The 23,791-nt window shown below is 47.5% G+C and overlaps 1 protein-coding gene across 3 annotated transcripts in view; it reads left to right on the forward strand.

Annotated features, from left to right (window-relative positions):
• ATP8A2 (ATPase phospholipid transporting 8A2) overlaps positions 1-13,726 on the forward strand; it is a 518,682-nt gene extending 504,956 nt beyond the window's left edge. For all 3 annotated transcript variants that reach the window (XM_037003923.2, XM_073228342.1, XM_073228389.1), the window contains exons 36-37: positions 1,580-1,671; positions 7,845-13,726. In XM_037003923.2, the coding sequence (XP_036859818.2) occupies positions 1,580-1,671; positions 7,845-7,942 (190 nt within the window). In that variant the 3' untranslated portion in view covers positions 7,943-13,726. The remainder of the gene's footprint in view (positions 1-1,579; positions 1,672-7,844) is intronic.
• The last annotated feature ends 10,065 nt before the right edge of the window (positions 13,727-23,791 follow it).

Here is a 23,791-nt window from a genome sequence, read left to right on the forward strand (position 1 = left end):
CTTCACCGCCCTGAACCTCCCACGTGACGCCCAGCTGGGAAGGCTGCCCTGCGGTGCCTTCCTGCCAGGTGAGATGGGGAGGATGGCCCTTTATTGAATCCTCAAACCTGCCAGCCCGGAGCTGCAACCCACGGCATGGCCGCAGAGGGTCAGACAACAGGCAGTCCAGGGCAGCCACTCGGCAGGGCCCAGTGAGGTTCGTTTGACCAGATGAAGAAAAAGATACGAGAGGGAAAGGAAAGCCAGTGTGAAGGGAGAGAAACAATGTTTTTCCTCATCAGCCCCCAGATATTTTGCCAAGCTTCGCTAGCTGAGACTCACCCTTAATTGGTAATGAATTAAACGTCGTCCTTTCAATCAGATAATCAGAAAACGCTCTCTTCTGGAAACCCACGTGCAAAATGTAGTTGAGCTCACAGAACCACTGGGAAAACCCAGGGCCCCGCTCCCCTCCCCAAGGCCCTTGGGGAAACGGTGAAGTGGACTCCTGCCAGGAGCACACCCAGCCTCACGGATGGGGAAGGGCAGGTACTACGGACGGTGAGCAGGTGCAGCTCCGCAAATAACTCCTAGACCCTCAAGTTCCCACAAATAGCAGACAGGGGTATATTCATTTACGAGGGCTGCTGCATGGAGTACCACAGACTGGATGGCTTGAACAGCAGAAATGTATCATCTCACAGTTCTGGAGGCTGGAAGTCCGAGAGGAAGGTGCAGGCAGAGCTGGTCCCTTTTGGTCCCTTTTGAGGCCCCCCCTTGGCTTGTGGACACCATCTCCTCCTTTGTCTTCACATGGCCTCGTCTCTGCATGTGTGTCTGCGTCCCAGTCCCTTCTCCTTTAAAGAACACCAGTCATAAGGAATTAAGGCCCACCCTAATGACCTCATTTTAACTTAATCAGCTCCGTAAAGTCCCTATCTCCAGCAACAGTCCCATTCTGAGGTACTGGGATTTGAGGGGACACAGCTGAACCCCTAACAGAGGGCATCGGCAAACTCCAATATGCCCGAAGTGGTTTCTTTGGAGGGAATAATTTCAGGGAAGTGAGGAGGAGCCCTTAATCCTTGTGCTTTCGAAGAAAACTCACCTTGATTTTCATTGTGGTTCAAAATAAGAATCAGGTTCTGCTGAAACAAACCCGCCTCTTGCAGGGGCCGGAGGTACTTAGAGAGGACTCTTGACCTGGCACAGTTTAGTGGCCCCGGAAAGGCAGCTGTGGGTGGGATGCAGGCTTTGAAGACTTTTACCATAGAAACAGATCACTCCTTGCGAGTGTTCGGGGAAGCCCGGGGTCCTCCTGGTATGAAAGGGCACTTGTACCTCAGGTTAAAAGGAAGCAGAGCTTAGGGGCGTTGTGTACAGGACAGACGGAAACAGAGCGTCTTTTAGAAGAGGGAGCAATGCCCTCAAAGTGTGGAGATAGCATCTACTGTAAATAGAGGACCGCTTGTGAAACTGGACATGTTTCTTGACACGGGGAAGCTTTTTACCTGTCTGTTTTCTTTTACAACCTGAAGTCGCCTTTGAGCACCTTTGAGCCAAGCCCTTGTGAACTAGCGACTGTTTGATTCACCCACAGGATGAACGAGCGGGACCGCCTTCTGAAGAGGCTCAGCAGGAAGACCCCGCCCACCCTTTTCCGCGCAGGCTCCCTCCAGCAGAGCGTCCCCCGTAAGTGTCACTGTCACCCACTCAGGTCAGTGAGATCTGACCGCGCAGGGGAGCTGGGAGGCTGGATTAGAGCGCAGGTGGTGCTAATGGGCAAGGAGACGGCTGCCACGCTGGAGCCCCAACATGTGGAACTGGAATCCACGTGTCTGGCCCAAGGCAAGCACAGCTTGAATGTAGGTAATTCCCTGGGACCCAATCAAATGCCTGAATGACATCCTTAAACTTAAAATCCTGATGTGGTTTAGATCCTGGTGTCAAGCCTCCCAATAGGATTTTTTCTAAGGTTGAAGCAATACTACTTTTAAATTGTTCCCCCAAAGATAGCAATATGCACTGTTTTATATAATATTAGCATATTCATTAAAACCTTGACAATCACTGGGAAAAAAAAAATCTCTGTGGTTTTCCCAGGAAGGCTGCCTTCTGGCTGGCATTGGTGTCCCCACTCCGAGCACCAGCGGCCAGGCCTGGTTTCTGCCAAAGGAGCCTTCCCAAGCAGGGATCTGTGGGAGACGCCGGACCCAGTGGGCCAGGGAGCCCAAGAAAGACAGGGTGCTGGGCTTATTTCAGCCATCCAGCCACCCAGCTCCTGGCTCAGGGGTGTCATGAGAGTGCGGGTTTCCTTCGTTCAGGTTGCCTGCCCTCCCCAGGGCTGAAGCCTGTTGGCACATTGTCTATGGGACCCTGGTCCCACCTCTCTGAACCCCCTCTTTCCAGCCCTCGCTTGCTCTCTTAAGCACCCGCTCACCACCTGTCCAGCAGGTGCCCACCTCCTGCTTACCTTTCTCTCCCTGAGTTTAGAAGGAAACAGCTGGTAGACCAAGAATGCTTAGGAAAAGTGGAGAATCACATACTCATAGCACAGGTATTGAAGGATCTATGTGGAGTCTTATTAAACTCCACGCCAGCAACAGATCTTCACAACTTTTTTACAGACAAAGAAGGGAAGTAGTGGAATGCTGTCACTTTTCTGTACCCCACCTCCTCTCCACCCTTTCCCACATGGCGTATCCACACGGGGGAAAAGGGACAGAGACCAGCTCTGTGTGGGCCTCCCATGCTTCATGTCCTTTAATGCTCCGCTGCCCCAGGAGGCAGGTGGTGGCAGCCCCAAGAGTGCTGGCAGAGGCTCGGGTCGGTGCAGTAGCAGGCCCGGCCACCTGGGCCACAGCCACGGTCTCTCTGATCTGGGAGGGAAGCTTGCTGGTGTAAGTCCAAGGCACGAGGTCTGTGGGGTCCCTCCCCTGCAGCCAAGTGCCCTGGCATCCTGTGCCAACCAGCTCTGCCACTTTCTTGTGACCCTAGGTAAGTTACTCTCTGTTTCTACATTTGTAAAATGGAGATGATATGAGAACCTACCTGGGTTTATCGGGAGCATTAAATGAGATTATATATACGGAGTGCCTAGAATAGTACCTGACAATATAGAATCCAATAAATGTCAGTTACTACTATTTTTCTTCTGCCCCTAGTTGAGTAACTTTAGCAACTTACATATTTTTCTAAACATCTGTTTTCTCCTCTTGGAAAAAAAGTCAAATTGTACCTCTTACAGAGCTTCTGTGAAGCTGTGGGAGGGTGCAGGGGAAGCCCCTCCTCTACGCCAGGCATGCAGGAAGTGAGGCCTGGTCGCCTGAACTAGTGTTTGTTCTGTGGAGCCAGGCTGCTTCCCTAATAAATGTTCCAAACCACAGAGAGAATATATGTGATATATATATATATATATATTGAGATCAAAGATCAAGTGAGAACTTCTGTGGGAGAGTCAAAAAATATCCTAAAACAACTACTAAACATTTTTCTTAACTCCTAATATTTTGAAGGACTAAAAAATCATAATGAACAAGGACAAGAAATAAAGAAGCCCCTAGCATCATGCCACCTTTTAAAAACACTCAGCGATTAGAAGAGCCTGACTAATAACAGAATGCTTCTGTCATTAACAACTACAGGCCACCATGCAGTTAGAACTGCTCCTGGTGTGTGACAAGTTCTGTACAGCTTGTCTCAGCCTCTGCCTGTCCCTCCTGGGTCCATCCTTTAGCTGTCTTGGGGCTCAGTCTTCCCAGGAAACTAGAAGGAAAACTCTCACCTTGGTAGTACTTGGAGCGCCTCCTGGGCCACCAAACACAGTATCCGTGACTGAGCCTAGCATTTCCTACACGGTGCGCTTTCCCTATCGGCCCACAGTCTTCCCATTTCTATTGCTATTGGGAATCTTTTTCCAGACAGGAAACTTCTACTTTCATTGAGATGCTATCAGAGCTCCGATTTGAAGGAAGCTACTTAAGGGGAGTTTTATGCTAAAATAATGGAAAAAATGACATGACTTTATGGACTTCACCAAAAGTTCTACCAGGAGAAGACAGAGCAACGAAGACATCCGCCTCCCCTTCCCCCACCTTTCACCCACTGCGCTCCGCCTCCAGACCCTTGGTGTGGCTACGTATTTAGGAAACAGATGTACTAGGAAGCCAGCCAGGGAAAGTTCACTGTTGGGCCCATTGGGGGCTTCTGCAGGCACCCATCATTACTTTCTGGCTGTCTGGACTTCCGGAGAGGAATGAGAATGGGAAATGCCAAGAGCTAGACGCTTCCTCTGAGCTCCCTGTCTGGGTACAAACGGCAGTTAAATGCTCATCAGGCAGAAGCTGGGGCACCAATCATGCATCTTTGTCAGGCTGAGGGGTGCAGGCTGGGCTGGCAGAGGCTAGCTGGGTGGTTATGGTCCCTGCTGCCCAGCTAAAGCTTCACCCATTATAGCTCTAACTCCTACCATGCCTGGTTTCTAGAAGAAAAATACTGTGTCTGAACCAGGGAGATGCCCCTGTCCCCAGGATAACCCCATTAGGCCATCTCCGTTTTATTCTCGAATTGCAGAGGCCACTTTAAGTCTCAGTTGAGGCTAAAAAGGTCATAGCACACAACGTTTTGGAAGCATGATGGTAAATAGCATCTTAGGTAGAAGCAACCTATGGGACCTGGTGGAGAAACCCTCTGCTGTGTGGCTTCTGGGAGCTCCGCTTGGCCTGAGAGAAGAGGTTTGCTGCTGAGACAGAAGCTCCTCTCTGATGGAAACCTAGAAACCCTTCCATCCCAGAGTGGCCAAGAAATCCCACCAGAAGGCCCCTGTGCCAGTAAGACAAACCCCAGTCAAGGATGCTCTGCAGCCACAAGCTGTGAAATCCACTGCACTTGGCCACCCAGGACGCACAGGCAGGATGTGAATGAAAAACAGAGCAAATGAAAGACAACACTTTTGTTCCATCCATTTGAACAGGGAGTAGACAATTCCAAATGCTAAGTTGCCTTTCCCAAAGGATGCCCCCAAACTGTGCTTGTATTTATGTCTCCACCATTCCTTCCCTCCACCAGCACCCCTCAAAAACACATCAATAAGATAGGTAGCAACTGTTCTATCCGGACTGATTGTTGAGACAGGCTTGCCCCTTTTCTGGCCTAGGGGTAGAGGCCTCCCTGATTGGTGCCAAGTGTAATAAATCAGCCCTAAACGAGGGAGTGGGGTCTGTGGCCTGGGTGTAGTGAGCCCTGGAAAAGTGCCAGTGCCCGTTTGGAAGGTTGGAACTGTGAAAGAATGAGGACCTCACCTGGCACAGACCCTTTATTTTACAGAAAAGTAAACCAAAACGACGCAGAAAGCTTAAAGAACCTGTGGTCCCATGGCCAAGACACTGCCAGGCGAGGATGAGCGCCCTCCCTTGCCCACCAGTGTCTCAGGCCCTGGACCCCTGGGTCCAGGACAGAGGCAAGGCAGGGGGACAAAGCCAGCATCTGGTGGAGAGCTCAGAGGTTATCTCCCTGCCGCCAGATGGTTCACAAAAAGCACTTCCCAGGTGCTCCCATCACGTGGCACCCGAGCCGCTTCTGTGGGCTGAGCGCATCCCCAGGCCTGCAGCGCTGGGGCAGGGCCACCTTCCGGCTGCACGCTGGGTCCAAAGACAACTGCTGGCTGCCCGCTTGGGGGAACATCACGTGTTTACTGGAAATGGTCCCCTGAAAAGACCAGAGAATGAAAATTGTCCAAGTTGACCACAGTCCACAGCCCTGAGACTGGAGGAGGTGGTGTTCTTTGCTAGATTTTGCTTTGAAACACCCCAAGAAAGGCATCTGGCCTGGGACTGCAGGAAGAAAGCTACACAAAGAGAACCTTGTGCTGGGGACAGGCGGAGCACCATGCACAAGTGAGGGAGGTGGCTGGGCCCACCTGCCCCCTCAGAGGCCGGACAACAAGGCTTCCGGTCGGGTCATCTCTGATCAAGCCACTCGGTGAAAACCTAAGAGCTCTTAGGGACTCGGGGGTGGGAGGGGGTGTTTCCTCTTCAGATCCTGGGAAGCCTCCCAAGCCAAAGGGCTCTGGGTGTGAAAAGCCCTCAGGAGATGTTCAAGTGCACGGGGCCCAGGGCCCAGCCTGGCGCCCAGGCTTGCTCCTCACCACTGTCAGGGATGCTGCCTGCTCTGTGCCCTGCTAGGTGGGGCTCACCTGGCCTGGGGGCTGCCCCACAGCAGGGATTTTGGATTGTAGGTTATTTGTAAGAGATGCAGGTGAGTGAGTGGGCAGACATCCCGTGGGAGGCTCCCTGTTCCTCCTGCAAATGCCCTGCCGCCCAGCCCTGCCCTCCTTGACTCCCAGACCACCTCTGCACACAGGCCCTTGCCAGCTGGGGTGGCCTCCTGAGCCCCTGGGCCTCCTCAGACAGTGGCTGAAAGGCATGCTCTTGGGAAAAGCTGGGAAGCGAGCCCAGGGACCGACTCCGGACTTAGGGACACATGCAGAGTAAGAGGTCACCCTGAGCGCCTTCCTTTGAACTCTCTGCCTCTCCTCCATGCCCACCGAGACTCTCTTTGACATTGCTACTGTCAGTCTTTATACTCCAAGACTTTCCTTTTTAAGCCAAATGTCTGAGTAAAATAATCAACAAGACAGGAGAGGATGATAACGTGGGCCCAATTTCTGATTTGGCTTTCTCCTTTAAAGAGCGTGAGCGTGAGCGTGAGCTAACAGCTCCCTTCATAGGTCATAAATATGCACGGAAATTGGGAGTCGCAGTTGTCAGGCTTTTTACTGTCTTGTCTTTTGGTCACAATGAAACATCCATGACAGCAGGACTTCTCTGTACCCTTGACCCAGAAAGGCTAGCCAATGGAGTGGGAGTCTTAGGAACGTCCCTTCTGTGGGAAGACCCAGTTAGGAAGGAAAGCCCCACTCGGGCGGAACCTCTTTTAGAACTGGAATTGCAGAGTGTGTGGGTCCTGCAGAAATGCCACCCAGATTTGGCTCCCAGCTGCCACTCACTAGTTCTGTGACCTCGGCATGCCATGGAATCACCCTCTGCCTCAGTTTCCCTATCTGTGAAATGGGAGTATGGTCACCTGTCTCATAGGGCTGTTGGGAGGGATAAATTAGTTATTTGTGCATAGTACATAGACCAGTGCCTGATACATAGAGCATTTAATACATGTTGGCTGCTGCTATTATCATTATTATTATTGGAATTGATTATAGGAACCAGTCTTCCTGTGGCCACAGGGCCAATCACTAAATTGCTCTTGACTTTATCTTGTGATCTTTTTCTTTGTTTACACAAAAACAAGTCCACTGTAATTTCTTATTCCTAGTCCAAATCAGTCCAACTTAAAAACAGGAACGCTGTAAGCATCACGTGCACTTTGCCAGCCTTCACTATTAGTGCTGTGCGCATTTTCCCCAGCATGTTTACAGCTTCATAAACTGCCTGGCCAGCCTGCAGTTTCAGGCAGATCGGGACATTTCTGGAGCAGAACGACCTGCCTTTCCCCTTGATTGGTGGTGGGAAAGTGCAGACATGGACCAGTGACCCACTGTTTATGCTTCCCAGGCTGAGCTCGGCTGCAGCCCCCCAGAATTGGCAGCCGCCCCGCTGAGCCATCCCCATCCCAGCACCCGAAGCAGCAGCCAGAAGCATGGAGACTTTGCCTGGTCAGGCTGCGTCCTGCTTCCACACCCATGCTGTCCCCAGGTTCCCCTTCTGTGTCACAGGCCCCCACCCAGCCAGGGCTAATGGGGCCGGTGTGTCGAAGCTCAGGCGCAGTCCTCCCAAAAGGCATCTTCTGCTAAACCTCACATGCTCCCTATTCCCCTCTTAACCAGTTCCTCTGGTGTGCTTCTCTTTCAGACGGGTATGCCTTCTCTCAAGAAGAGCATGGAGCTGTTTCTCAGGAAGAAATCGTCCGTGCTTACGACACAACCAAAAAGACATCGAGGAAAAAATAACACTCGAGTTTTCCTGTCGATCTTAGGAAAGAGATGCAGTTTACTGCACCCAGTGTTAATACACGTTTCTCAGAAGAGACTGGTCTCAGCAGCCAAAACACGGGAAAACACATTTCTGTGGCCTTAGCCAACCCGTTTGTTAGGTCCATATTCCCTCACAAACCTGAAGTAGATGCCACGCGGGGATGCCGTTTCCCCTTCCAATTTGTCTGCAGTGCTTGGCCTATGTTTTGTTTACCTTGTTACGAACATTCAACTGTGCTCTGTGAGGTGTGAAATTAAAAACGTTATGTTTCACCAACATTTAAACATCAGTGCTAGTTGTTCCGGGAGGAAGGGAAGAGAGTTTTATGTTGCATGAGAAACCCATCTTGTGGCGCTGGTGCAGGGACACACTTCCTGTTGTTAGCTCACAGATTAAGGCCACCAAGCAGCACGTAAGCTTCACATTGGGCAGGTTGCTGCCTCGATTTGATTCCTATTTTGTTTGTATGAAGTTGACATAAACTTCTTGATTGTAGTGAAATCACAAAAATCTGTATCTGGATGGTAAGACTGAGAACATTTATTGGAACCTCTCAGCCACACTCCCAGCAGGGCAGACCAGTCGGTATCCCAGCAGACTTCTGCACCCTCCCCAGATGCTTCGTCCCCAGCCGTCCTCTGCAGTCCAGGCGTCCCTTGTCCTCAGACCTTCTGCATGGCTGACTACTGTGCGCAGAGCATGGCAGCTGGCGGGCAACCACCCCACATCGGCACCCTTCCTGTTCTATCACAGATTCAGATACGGATGCAAGAAGTCCCTTCTCCCACCTCCCTTTTCCTTCTGTGACTAAAGAAAAGAGACATAGCTATTCCGCATATATTCTAAATGTTTATCTGCCTCTGATGACAGGAAAGCAGGTCAGGGTGGTGGTGGAACTGCTTCAACACCCCCTGCCCTGGTCAGGGTCTCAGTATTCATTTCCCAGCCTTCCAGCCACTGGACCTTGGCATTCACTTAAATTGGAACCCACACGTGTTTTTCTTGGGAGTTCAGAGCACATTTTGGATTTTCACTGTTGGGAAATGAATGATTTTGTAGCATGTGTCCTCAGAGAAGGAACACACCTCTCGCTCTGTACCTCTAAAGTCAGAGAGAATGAGTAGACCCAGATGGGGGAGTACAGGACCCTGAGGATTAGGGAGGAAGACACCCATCCGAGGAGAAAGCAAGAAGCAAGGACACAGAGACATCGGAAGGAGGGCACCGAGGACATTTTCCACCGCATCTCTTCAGTAGAAACTGAAATCAAGCCCTGGAGCCCAGACAATTGTCATGATCAGCTGAATGTGTCTGGGCCACAAAGAAGACACTGACATGCAGTTTTAGTCGAAAAGAATTCCAAACATTTGAAGGTAATGCCCTTTTTCATACCGATTAAGTTTCCTTCCTTATCCCGTTAGAGGCAGACACAGGCACCTGTCTGAATACGAAGTGTCCTGAACGGAAGAACAAGAAGGGAAGTGCTGAGTCACTGATTTTCCAGACTGGGGAGTTCCACTTTCTAAATCTGGACAGAACCTGGGTGCCTTCGGGCATGAATAAGCACCTGGAACCCTTAATAAATGACCAGCTGAGAGGCACATTCTCTCCTCTCGGCTTTGGCTGCCAAGCCAGAATTTTGGATGGCTTAACATAAATATTTCTGGGCAGCTGTTGTTGGTTAAAATGTCTCCATTCCTCTGGGGATGGCTGTGCTAAATTAGGAAATAATAGTGCACTTCGCTTCCTAACCCTTTATTTTCAGAATATCCACATCTTACTGGGCACTGTAATAATTTAGAGTATGATTTGCATTGACTAGGAAAACTAATCCCTTTCTCATCAGGTGACCAAGACCCAGAGGGGGCTTAAGGGAAAGTAGAACAATGCAATTAACAGGTGAGCCTCAGAAAATTGCCATTCCTTCCTCCTCAAGATGATATAAAACATTTTTAAATACTACAGCACCCAGCAAGATGAATGAATCATTCATTGGATTATCATTCAGGAATTACAACACAAAAATATGCATGTAGTTAACACTGCAAACCGAGGTATATGTCTTTATTGCACACCCAGGAAGATGATGTTCTAAATACAGAAGAGAAAGGAAAATTCAGATTGAGTGTGCATTAGACATTCTATTTGGTTTCATTTGGAAACAAGCCTATTTGGAAAGGGGAACTCAAAACTCAATTCTTTGTCAAGCCCTTAGCTCTTTCTTGAACTTGAAGTCTTCCATATCAGATTTGTGAATTACAGTATGTGGTTTTTTTGTTTTGTGTTGGGATTTTTGCTTTTTTTTTTTAATGCTAAAAAATACAATTCAGATTTTCTGAGATTTAAGTATATTTTCCAGTTCTTTTAAGAAGTAGATTAAAGTCTTTGCAATAATGAAATATGCCCACAGAAGAAAATATTAGAAGAAATGCATTTCTATTTATTCTTTCATGCTATTAAGCTATCTTGTAGACAAATGACTAAATTGGGTTTCTAGAAGGAGCAGCTGTCACTATGTGTGATGTACAATATTTAGCTGGGGCCAACTCAGGGGCTGTGTCATTTGTTGTATCTTTAAATTGAGGTCAGAATGTCACACACAACCCCTCCCTGGGGAGCAGGGTAGACTGTTCTAAGTTGCCTGCTCCAGCTGTCAGCTCAGTGGAAATGCCACATGGGACTTGTCACTCTGCCACACAGTAAGTGACACACAGACTAGCAGGTCATAGCTGGTCAGCACTATAGAGCCTGACTCTGGATTGGGCTAAAGTGGCAGAACCCACAGAGTCCCTGTCTCAGCTTAGTGTTGTACACAGACTGCTGACTTTTGTGTGAGTCTGTGTCCCATTCCAGCTGACCTTGCAGTAGGAAAAGACCAGCCATTCCCTGCTTGCAGTTGTGAGTTGAGCTATGCAGTGGTCTGGGCCAGAGGATGGTAATGCAAAGTGCATATTGAAAAGGGAGGCTAAGAGAGCAGAATAAACCGACCATTTCTGCTTGGCTTTCTGGATCAGCCTTCGCTGCTAATCAGAATGGGCTTTGTAATAATGTTGGCGTGTAGCTGTGTCTGACGTGTCTCTATGCAGAATATTCCAGGCTTCTTGACCAGTGTTACATTCTCCCATCTCCCAACACACATGCACACATGTGATAACCCTTTTTTTGGAAATAGAGCTCATACAAAACCTGTGCTTTGGAGAAAGGGGATGCTGTTTCTTTAGTAGGGAGAAAAATCCTAAGACGTGGACCTGAATTTCAGCAGAGCATGGCTGAGAAATTTGTTGACATCTTCTTTTCCTTGACAAGGCTTCAAGTCTTGCTATGGGGAGCTGGCAGTGAAAATCAGTAATAACTTGTCAAGAAGCAGTGCATAATGAAAAAAAAAGTGAGTCTAAATAACTAATGTCTGAAAATGCAAATGGATATATATATTATAGGCTTTAAGGTAAATTTTCTTTTTAAACAAAGCAATAGTCTTAATCTCCACTTATTATAACAAGGACCTTTTTTCTTACTTTTCTGAACCGTAAGAAAGAGAGTTTTCTATCATATTCCTGTTCCTAGGGATTTATGTCTTAGACCATAAGTTGAATAGAATGTTTGCAAAACTCTGCCTTCGGATCAGACAATCTTTAGTCTCGAACCTGTGAAAGAACTGCACGCACGCAGTTCAGCCAGGCCTGAATTACAGCTGAGGGTCATTGTCCCAGAGTAATTCCAGGAGTGGTTTAGGCTCAGCATCTGAAATGTAGCCTTCATCTCGTGGGATCCATAAACTATGTGAACAGGGGACCTTTGGTTTAGCAGAGTCTGAAATAATAGTTTGGCAAAGAAATGAGTGAATCAGGTCAAGTTAAATCATGGCATCCCCTCCATATTCATTAAATATGTTCTTCATGGAATGATTAAATTAGCAAATATAATAGTGATGGAGGGAAAATAAAGCCAAAGAAAGGAAAGCAGACATCCCCTAGGCTTCGCTGCTGCCTCCTTGACTCAGGCAGTGGTTAGTCCCAGGTTAGCCCTGAGGGGGAGTATTTGGTGTTCAGCCTCATACTAGCTGTTTTTTTCATCTTGAAGTGCGGGGACGGATGGAAGGGTTTTTGGTAGTTTGTAAGGGTGAGGGCCCCAGATCCCCCACAATGATTTATTAGTAAATATCCCCCAAAGTGACAGTCTGGGAATACTCTGCCCAGTGTGTTGTCCTCTCCAGTCACTTCTCAGCATCCCGCATTGTCCGAGAGCGCACGTTTCCTTTCCCTTGGTACCTGCAAGAGTTTCATTCAGTGCCCCACCGCCTAGTGCTCTGCCTCAAGCTCTCTCCCAGTCTGTGGGGTGTGAGTGAGCGGTGAATCGGGGTGCACAGTCTTCAGCAGAAAGGAAAGGCCGCGGAGCCAACCTAAATCTGAACAGTCAGGAGCCACAAGACAAACGGCAGCAGAACAGAACCGCCCCCGTCCCCGCCAATCCCGCCATGACCCCACCCCAAACTTAATCCATAGCTGTGGACTGACAAACAACTCTGCCTCCTGACCGCGGGGACACAAAAGAGTGATTCTTATACACCCAGGCTGGTGCCCTTTCACGTGACAATCTCTTGCCCCACTTGCCTTAGAGATACGGACTCTGCTCCTGCTCCTAGGCACCGGACCAAGAAAAGCATGCTCACGAGATTAGCTCATCGCCATTTCTTCAGAACCAGCTAAAGAAAGAAGGGAGACCTATGTGTTTAAAAGGCAGGAACAAAGTGTCAGGTGGCTTTGATTGATGACAGAAATAGGAAGAAGGAAGTTGAAGTTACAGTGCTATCCAAATAACCCTGCCCAGGAAACTGAGGGGTCAAGAGAGCTTATCAAGAGCCTTTTATGGGCAAGCTCTTCGGTGTGGAAGAGAAAGGGTCAGAAAAAGGGGGAAAGCCTGAAGATCAGGCTGTGAACCCACTTACAATGGGATTGGAATTCAGTCTTATTCCTAAAGGTGAATCAATGGACCCCAGTGCAAAAACTAAAAACAAAAACCGCCCTGTCATATAGTTTCTCTCCTTCCAACAAGATCCCTGCACAAGCGAATCCTTCTTTGTTTTGTCGTTAGTAAAATCACTGCAAGTGCTGACACTTCTGCTCCGTCTTCCCTCTGCCATGTTGCCAGTGATGGCTGAATTCAGAAGCACGCCCGGGCTGCTTCCCTCCAAGCCCCCCTCTGAGGGGCAATGCGAGCAGCTGCAGCAGCGCCAGCTGCAGGGTGGGACCCGCAGGGCCAGCCGGGGTCAGCAGGGTCTGCAGCCCCAGTGGGTCATCGTCCCTGCAGGCCACCGACTTGCTGTTTGAGCACAACCTTTTTGTGATGTCTTTCTCATGCGAGCAAAGCCCTGTGCTCTCCTGTCCGCTGTCACATCTGGGCTCAGATTGCTTAAATATTGTTTGAGACAGGGAGGTTTTAATCTGGTTATGCAGAGAGAAGCGGGGCTGTGGGGGCACGTTTAATTGGCTCCCAGCAGAGCGGGGAGCGCTTCTATGGCGTGTCGGGTTTTGTTCCCTCCCTCTAGAAGTGTTACCATTTTCACGTCCTATTAATGTCCTCTGGTTGTTAAATTACAGCAGCACGTTATAGTGGAGCTGGGTTCCCTCCTGGAGTGAATACAAATGAAGGGCATTTACTTGTATTTTCAGAGGGTTTGGGAAATGTAGTGATTTGTGGCTTTGATCAATCCTGTTGACTGGAATATGTCTGCCCAAACCTGTTTCAAATAAATCTTTTGTTAAAGTAATTGATTGGACTGTTTTCTTTTAGAATTTTCTTTTCCACTAATAAGCAGTTCTTGCCACAGGGACTCCGGACAATCCTATAGAGGTTTTGTCAGCAGGTACAGACCGTGTTTATGCTCTGCCTCAAGAGCTGCCAGCCCAGGACCCGCTGTTCAGTGGCAGGAGCACAGGGAAATCTGAATTGCAAATTAGCTTGAGCTCCGGTACTGGGCTTCCGGGTCCCCTTAAGGAGAAGGGGGTCTAAGAGGCCACAGTGAGTCTGGATTGATCACAGAAAGGAAAGAATCATGCATAGATAGATGGGCTGCTTTCCTCAATAATGTAGTGTTACGCCATCTGCTTGTCTCAGCTTCCCTGCAAACTGAGATGGGGCAAGTTCAAATTCTGTTGTCAAGCATGAAATCATGGCATCGTTACTGAGGGGATTCAGAACCCAAAATATGCCACTTTGGTGTATTGATGACGTTGAGCCCAAGGCCAATGAGAAACAGCAGATGCAGGAAGGGCTCTGTGAGCCCCCCTCCCCCACTTCTATCTAGAAGCAGATCACAGCATTTCTCGTGCGTCAGGTGCCCTCCTGCGCCAGGAAGAGAAGAACGTTCTTATCACCAGAGACCAGGCATCATGCTGGTGTGGACCTGTGCAAACAAGACTTCTGCAACAACCCTAACCTTCCAGTAGTTTCCCTCACCCACTTCTGAGTCATTGTCCCACAGCTTACTGTCACTGGCCCCAGCCCCTTTGTCTGGTCAATGCCCACAATCAATCTTCTCTTTGTGTAAAAAGGTATATAGACAGACCTTACATTTCCTTACATTTCTGCCTAAAGGTGATGTTCTTTAGAATCGTTTTTCTCTGTGAAGGAGACTCAGGATACTTGAAAAATCATTCAGACTCTATTTATTTTAAAATGTTTATATAAGATACATGTATAGTGTGAAGGACTGAAATGTGTGTGACAGCATCAGGGTGCACATGGCCTCTCAAGGCCTTCATTTCATCCTGAAGATGCCCATGTACATGTAAAACTATTAAATAATGTGTCTGTTTCTCTCCTGTCTGTCTTACGTCAGCTAAGTTCTTAGGCCAGTTGAGGACCTGAGGGTGGAAGGAAGCTTCTCTCCCTACATTGTTTTAAAGAGCGTAAAAAGGCCAGTGTCCCTGCCCAGCAGGTACAGTAAGGTGCGTTCGGTAAGTGTCCACTGCCTTTAGGCCCCCTGGGAGCACAAGTCAGAGGCCATGCTGAACCCAGGGGTTGCAGAGCCACAGGGCCCAGACCCTGGCCTCGGGAGTGGGGAGACGGGCTTCCATACTGGAAACCAGCTGGGGTTCTGGTTTATGGTTCACTGCCCGTTGCCTGGTATGTCTGGCCAGCTCTCCACTTGGCCTACAGCCCTGAGGACAGAGTCTGGGGGTGCGGACAGAAAGGAAAGAAAGCCTGCTGAGGTTCGAGTCTGAACCAGAAAGTTCTTAATTGCCCTCTGCAAATTCACAAATTCCCATCGCTGGCTGATTCCTCCCAGATAAACTTAGTCCTATTACAACTGAATTTGACCAGTGTAGGGCTGCCCCGGCCGTGGGGGTCACATCCCTGGCACGGATGGGAACAAGAGGCCAGGTGCCGATTCCAGGTCAAGCTCTGAGCTTAGCGCAGAGCAGAGAGGGGCTTTCTTCTGTGGGACATAGGCCTGCCTCTTTTTTCTTAAATTGGGCAAAACTGAAAATGATTTAATAGAATCAATAGCAAAGTGTTATGTTCCAACCTTGGTCATGTCTACAAAATCTGGATTTGCTGTGATTCTTTTTTTTTTTTTTTTTAAATATCATCCTTCACTTGTGCTCACCAGAATAAACTTGAATCATTGAGAGGCCATTAGCTGCTGAAGACAGTTTGCAGACCCTATATTTCTGCCTTAAGCTATGTTCTTTAGAATAGGTTTCCCTCTGAAAGAGGCTTAGGATACTTTGAAAAATCATTCAGATTCTATTTATTTTCAAAATGTTTATGGAAGATACAGATATAATGGGAGGGATTGGAATGTATATCAAAGCATCAGGGCACATAACAGGAGCCTGTTCCAGCTTCTGATGTCTTCTGCCTGTTCCATATCTGAATCTTTCAGGGGAACTTTCCTGCAGTTGTTGAGAAGTCGAGCCGTTGTAGCTGGGATGTCCAATGGAGGTCTGAGACTTGATCTTTTCCCAAAGAAGGACAAAATAAAATGCCCCCACCTAACAAAGCTGGAAGCACCGCACAGACACAGGCCAGGTCACAAATATTAAGCTTTCATGTATTTTAAGTGGGCCACACACGTAAATAAAATGACTTAAAATTCTTGAGGGTCGGCCTCAAAGCCCTGCCTTACGCTGTCCACCTCTTTTTGCAATGAGCTGTCCTTGATTTTAGATTCCAGAGCGATGGCTCTCAGAGGAAGTGTGCACAGGCTATCCTTAGAGCCAAGCCTTGGCCTGAGCTGCGGATTGGGAGCATCTGCCCTGGGAGCTTCTGTATGATTATTAGGGATGTTGACAGCATATTTGTTTTTTAATTGAAGTACAGTTGACAGCCTTGTTATGGACATTTAGTGCTACCCATAGGCGCTGTTCTACCTTAAAGAAAATGTGTTCTGATTTGAAATACTCTCAATTGCTCAGGAACTCTTCCCCACAGCTGTGGTACAACCTGTAGTTGTACACACATTAAGTTCCATTTGATTTAAAGATCTCATGCTGACCTCTCACCTTGCCCATGGCTGTGGGGACAGGTGATGGTCGCCATTGCTTTCCAAGTGGTCTTGAATGGAGGATCTGAGTAGGTGCTGTGAGCTGAGATAGAGCAGCCCTTTAGCCCCCACCAAAGCTGTTAAAGTCATTTTCTCCCCTTCCCAGTGTCCTTAAGAGAAGCTGCTGCACATTACTTACAAAGATAGCTGCAGGAAACACCCTTGAATTTGTTTCACTATTACATTTACCACTGAATGGGGGGTGGGGGAAGGGGTGGAAGAGACCCCTCACTGTCTGTGACAGAAACCACCTCCGAGCAAATCTATCTAATGCTTTAGCTGGAAAATGTTTTAATGGAATCCTGCTTTCCAATTTACTCGGTGAAAAGCCCCAGTGGGCTTGCTGCAGACAGAGACACTGCAGACCCAGGAGCTTGGTGCCGGGAGGAGGGGGCTCCAGGAAACCACCTGCCCCATGAAGGGGGTGAGGGGCCCATTCAGACTTGCAGGATGCTTTTAGGACTGCATGTGCATAAGTGTGCGCATGCACACACACACACACACACACACACACAATGGTTCTATGAGAGGATAAAGCCAACACCAAGGTACAAGAATACAGAGGGAAAAATTCTTTCACTACCTTGAGAGTTTGGAAAAGCAGTGCCATGGAAGGCACAGAGGGCTTAACCCATTTCTTATCACTGGAGACAAGTGAAAACCCACTTCCGGCAACTGTGCACAGTAAAGAAAATGCTCCCAGGCCCTCATCAGTCCTACTTGACCAGACAGCCAAACATCTGGGAACCTGGGGCCTTTCTGCTAAAATGCTGAGGTCCCTGCTCCTGAGGAAAAGCCTTCATTGGCAGGCAGAGGTGGGCAGATGCCGGGCCTTAAAATGCAAGTGTGCTTCACCTGCCTCAGCCAGACCCTGGGGTCTACTGTGCCCCATTCCAGACTCACCTCCCCACACAGCCTCTGCTGCTTACTCTCCCTCTTGTCCCTGATGGTTTGAACCCTTCCTTCTGTCCTTAGAGAACTGATCGTGGGCAGCCCCCTCCGGGAGCTCTTTCAGGCAGTGGCGCTCCTGTCTCTTCACTCTGCCGCATCTGGGCACGCCAGGCCTGCCCTGGTTACAGCATGCACATCATACCTCACAGGGCTTATCTCTCCACAAAGAGTATAAACTTCCTCACAACAAGGCCCGTGTTAGCACATGTGCACACAGTGCAGCTGGTGCAATGCAACGAACATGGACTTGGCTTCAGAAAGCTGTCCAGTTATTACCCTCCTGACCTGGTGGAAGTCATTCATCTCCTGCGCACCTGTATTTTTCACCCACAGGCCTGAGAATACATTTCATGCACATTTTACCACAATTTAAAAAAAAAAAACAACCATTTCTTTTGCTCATAAATGTGTGAATTGTGCAGGGCTCAGCAGGAATGATCCATCTCTGCTGCATGATATCTGGGACCTCAGCCGGGATGACCTGAATGTAGGGGCTTCCTAGGCACTTTCAGGGTCCCTCCACGTGCTCTCTCCGACATCATGGTCTCAGGTGGTTGGGCTTCTGTAGAGCTCAGGGTTCCAAGAGTGGGAGTTCCAGGAGCAGTGGAAGCTGCCCAGCCCTAAGGCCTGGGACCAGAAACGGGCATCATGTCCCAAAATGCTATTGGAGCAGAAGTCCAAGGCCCACCCAGATCCAAGAGGAGGGGAGTGACACCCCCACTTTTCCAGGGAGAAGTTCCAAAGAGTCTGTGGCCATTTTTACACCGCCACCATAGGATAGGTGAAGTCTGTACAGGTTCTAAGGTGGCGGGGAGACAATCATTAGATCTGGGGATTCAGGGAGACTTTCAGGGAAAAGGAGATGGTCACATCCAGGATGAGACAAGTGATGTGAAAACGTGAAGTTAAACCACAAAATGTTCCACCAATACATTATCAATAATGGTGACGGTAAATACTGACCCCAGACAGGATGCAATCGAACATAGACCTGACTCTCACTCTGTTCGATTCATTAAGGGACTCTGGGCCCCCCACCATGGGAGCGCCTGCGGTGAGCTCTCCTTGTAGAGAGGTGTGCGTGCATTTCAGGGACCAAGCACCCTGCAGGGGACATCCAAGTGCCCTGCTCTGCATTCCACTCGGCAGCAAATCAAGGCCACCAACATGGCATTGAACAGGTTGAACTGTATGCAATGAACTCCAAGGTGACTTGAAGTCATGAGGTTCTAACATAGCCAATCATTCTCTTCTAATCATAGAGGTGGATACAGGCTTACAGGTCATGTATCAAGCACAGTTTTTTCTTTAAACCACATTGTGAACAGGAGAAGTCACTGAATCAAATGAGGATCTGATACTCCTCAGTAAGTGACAGCTGAGGGAATGTTGACCCACAGATAGTCAACAAGGAGTCTTGCTGCCTTTCATTAGATATAAAATTTCTTAAAACTAAAACTAGCATAGAAATACTGTGGTGGTTTAAAAAGAAGAAAATGAAGACATTAATAGTAAAAACCAGAATAAAAAAATCCACTTCAGATCACTCTTAGCCTTCCAACATATTATTAGGAGAATCTTCTGTTTTGAGATGACTCTGATAATTTCAAACCTTTGCTACCCTCACTTAGGTCTGTGGGACCAAATATTTGGAGTCAACTGTGACTGACATCTAGAATAAAGCAGCGAATGCCATTCGTACAAAGGTCAACGTAAAAGGCCAAGAATAAAGCAAATAGGACTAAAATTCCTATTCTATTTCAGGCACTGTTAACTGATGGGCTGGCTATTTGAAAATTTTTGTAACCAAAGAAAAAATCTGTGTGCTAGGCTAGTTATATTGGATGCCACATTTAAATAAATACAGTATTGCACTGGCCTAAGGATACCTCTTACTAAATTCTTTTTGAAATACTTAAAATCTGCATCTCCAAATATTTTTTCCTACCTCCTCAAATATTAGCCACATATTATACAGACATTGTACTAGGGCTGAGGGACTGTTTAGAGATGAAGGAGTCCTGTTTCTATCCTTAAGGAACTTGCCATCCAAGGGTCCTGTGCGCACTTCCATAAGCACCGACGGAATGACACCAGGGTACAAGCAAGCGCCATGGGATGGAAGAGCAAAGAGGAATCACAGCACGTGTGTGTGTAGGCAGCAGAGCCAGCACTGTCCCCTTCCTAAACTCTGCTGCTTTTAGTTCCCACAGCCCCACTTCCCGAGGATTATTATCTAACATGGAGACAGAGGAACAACAAAGGATCCCAGGAGAATGTGGCTAGGTGAGGTTTTCAAGACAGTTTAAAATTTAACCAAAATAATCCCATGCACATAAAACCAGAGGCACTGGGAAGTAGGCCACCGAAGCAGTACCGTTATCAGGAGAAAAAGGCAGGAGCTACCGTATTCTAGCACTTCATCCAAGCAACTCCTCTTGGATGTGACCCTGAGTCCCATTTTAACCCACTGAAGCTCCGAGAGGGCTCCTGAGCTTGTCACACACTTGTCAGGGAAGGAAGAAGGCATTAAATCCAGCTTTCTTTTCCTCCAGACTGTGTGCCTTCCCTCAAAGGAATGCCCTGAAGTGGGCTCCTCAGACACCGGCCAAGTCCCCGGCAGGGCGACTGCCCAGGGATTGCTAGTCAACTCAACTCTGACAGAGCATTTCCGTTTCCTTTTTGCATTAAAGTGGGATGTTTGAACTGCTTTAAGTTCAGTCCATGGCTTTATACCCCATTGTAGTAGATAGGTTAATATGTTTGCAACATACACGTCAGAAAGGTGAAACCCCGAGGGCCATGGGAGTCACAAGGCATAATCTCAGCTCGGAGGGCGCAGCTATGGATCCAGCCCCACCCCTCCACCCATGCCGGCTGGCGATGCTGGGGAGGGGCCTACAGAGCCCCTTTCTCCTTTGCCTGCTGGCCACTCCCTGGGCTGTACCAACAGGGGGCACTAGAGGGAGCCAGAAAGGCTGGGGCAGAAGGCCAGGTCCTGACAGCTGCGTCCTCAGCAGCACTTGGCTCCAGTTGCCAGCTTTTCCAAAACTGTTTGACATTCCCAGCATCAGGCTTATCGGGTCACCCTGGTGCACAGTCCGGCTGTGCCCGTCTCTGAACAGGGGTGTTTCCTTCAAGCTTCTAGCCTCTAATAGCCCAGCTCTCCTGTGCTCCTCTGGCCCTAGGGGTGGTACGTGCTTGGGGGTAGCACTCTCTCTGGGCAGCCTACCCTCTTGGCTGCTTCAGTTCCCTGACACCTGTTTAACCTGTTCCTTTGACAAATCCTCTACGTTAAAAATAACCAGTGGGACAATGGCCATATCTACTAAGGAAAACATACCTCTATCCTGTAACACAGCACTTCCACGCCCAGAATGCCGTCCAAGAGAACCGAGTGCTATGTCCACCAGAACGCATGTTTAAAAATGTTCTGAACTGCATATTCCACCAGCTCCAAATTGAAAAGAACCCAAATATCCATCAACATAGAGAGCATGCATAATTATGATCTATTCTTACGATGGACTACGACACAGCAATCTACACGAGCCGTCCCAGTGAGTGAAAGAGGTCAGACACAAAGAGAGCCTGATGTGTGATGCCATTTACATGAAGTTCAGGACAGGCAGAGTTCATCTCTGGTGAAGGGGCCGAAGAGCCCTTATCTTTGAAGGGAAGTACCACCAGGATTCTTTCTATCCCTTGATCTGGGTGATGGCGGCTTCTTGAGCTGTGTATTTAAGAATTGTGGGCTGTACTATGTATAGGTTACAATTCAGGAGAAATTAAAATGACTCAGTCTGTGTTCTGAACTCCCATTGGTTCAGAGAGATGCCACGTGGCAGCCTAAGAGGCTCACAGCGATAGGAAAACCTAGTAGAGATACAGGAAGGAGAGAAGCCCTGTGAATTTACACAGCCGCAGTGCAGAAAAATGACACAGGCCACTTAGTGCATGACAAAGAGTGGCACTGATTCTAGGACCAGAGACAGCCAATTCTGGGCAACTCTCCTAGGCAGCCTAGAAACACTGGAAATGTAGACTAACCCAGGTAAAACTTATTATTGACACAAAAATAAGGAAAATCTCCTAAGCTAGGTCTGTTGTAGAGATCTACATATATTTGACATAGTTTGTGACTGTAAATCATGTATTTCTCTACATTGGGTACGTTAAAAATATCTGAAAAGAAGTTAAATTCTAGGTGCTTTATAAAAACCTGTTGGATACCACTAGCATTGTGCTGTTACATCCTTGTCCCCACACCAGCCCAAGGAGGTCAGTGTCGCTACGCCCCTTGTGCAGAGAGCTAATTCCACACTCAGGTTCAGAGACACGAAAGCTCACGGAGACAGCCACACCGTAAGTGGTAGAAAGGGTTCTAACTCGGGTCCATCCAGCTCCAGAGGAAAGTCCTTAGAACCAGTCGCAACTGAAAAAGTTGAGCCCTGCAAATAAACTCCGGTTTTCAACAATCAGCCAAGAATTGAGAACAGCATCTTAGATGAGGTAGCCTCCTATAATGTTATTTCACATTTTCCTGTGATCATTTTGTACATACATGTATACATACGTGGTGATTTTATAACATGTTGCAGATGGCAATCCATCTTCTCCAGCTATCATGCCTACTGAGTAAGTAATGTCTTGGGCAACCTATGATTTTTCTGAATGGAAAAATCTTCACTTGAAGATGGTCGAAATTAAGATGCAAACTTCATGTTTAAAATCAATCTTAAGTCTGCCATCATAAACTTTTTATTCCTTTTGTCATCTGTCCTTTAGAAAATTTTTTTTTTTAAGCATGGATTTTTAATTTCTTGTTCCTGATTTGAGTTCAGGTACCTCAATTTGGGGTATAAATGTTGAAGGTATTATGAAGATTTAACTGTGAAAAGCAAAATGACCTCACAGCCAACTCCCTACCTATAATGTCAACTTATCTTGAAGTTATTCTTTCATACTGCTATGAGGTTACAATTTATATTCAAAAAAATACCTACCATCTTGGGTCGCTGTAACTGTTTTCCTAGGGTTTTATTCTAACGTATCTTACTGACAAATAATTCTATCCAGAAGAGAGGGTAAAGAGCAAATGCAGATCAATGTGCTGAAACATATTTACCGGGAGTACTGCTGTAATTTTCAGGAAAAGAGTTAATAATTTCTAACTTTGTCATCTTTCACTTACCACCTTAAAGGCACTTGAGGTGTAATAATGTTCATGTTTCAATTAAAAAGAAATTCAGAAGGCAAAGAAAATTTCTATTTTGGAATAAATGGGCTGAATGGAAATAGCTGATCTTTGGCTTTTAAAAAAAAAGAGAGAAAGGGGGTGACAGGATGGAAATGTCCTCAAGGCTCTGTCATCTAAACAAAAGAAAAGGATTAAGGTTGAGGGATGAGGAACAGTGTTCTCATTTATATGCATTATTTGTTCCTCCATGCAATATTAAGGCTGCTCCTTTTAAAAATGAAAGGCACTCTAAAATTTGATCAAAAACGGTGTGCCTTCCCCAGTGGCTAGGTCCAGACCCACTTCTCTGGGCAGGGCCCAAGAAGTCTGCATTCGCTCCTAGGTTTTTAAAGCTACTGCCACCAACCACTCTGTGCCTTGAGCTTCCTCCACTCAAGATTACACAGCTTGCTCAGATATTTTGACCTTTCTCCTGCTCAAGAGGCAAGGGAAATAAGCACATTAGGGAAGTGATCACATTTGTTAAAACCCTAGAAAGTTCACTTAAGCCATTACCGTTGATCAATTATTGACTTAACAGTAACTCAGCAAGTCCAGTAGGGTTGACAGGTGCCTGGAATGCAGGCTTCCATCCTAATGACTGACAAAGTCAGGCTGATTTCTCTGTTTGCCCATTGTAACCCCTCTCCCCAAATTCCGAGGCAGGCCCCTTGCACGGAGCAGGGCAGTATAATACACATTACACATTGTAATGCTGTGATTCTGACACACTGAAGGAAGGCCACGCTAAGTTAATGAGAAGTCCTAATTATAAAGTCCAACTAAAAAGAGATAATCTCTTTTAAGCATTTAGGAAGCCTGCACAACTAAAAGCAAGCATGGTATTTATTAAACTGCTTTAATGAATTGCTGAAGATATGTGTGGTATGGAGATGTAAACTATAAGCAAAAGGCCACTTGTGAGTTTGCAGGAAATAGAGACATGCCTGAAAGAAAAAAAGACTAAGTGTGAGAGTTGGTTGCAGCTAAACTGAGAGAAGTAATTAGTCCAAACTCTTCCCTATCCCAGCCTTTGGCACCATTTAAATTCTCCTCCCCTTGTTCAGTCCATCAGTGACCATATCC

Source organism: Manis javanica, chromosome 1 (assembly GCF_040802235.1).
Source record: "Manis javanica isolate MJ-LG chromosome 1, MJ_LKY, whole genome shotgun sequence".
In the NCBI taxonomy this organism is placed as follows: Eukaryota; Metazoa; Chordata; class Mammalia; order Pholidota; family Manidae; genus Manis; species Manis javanica.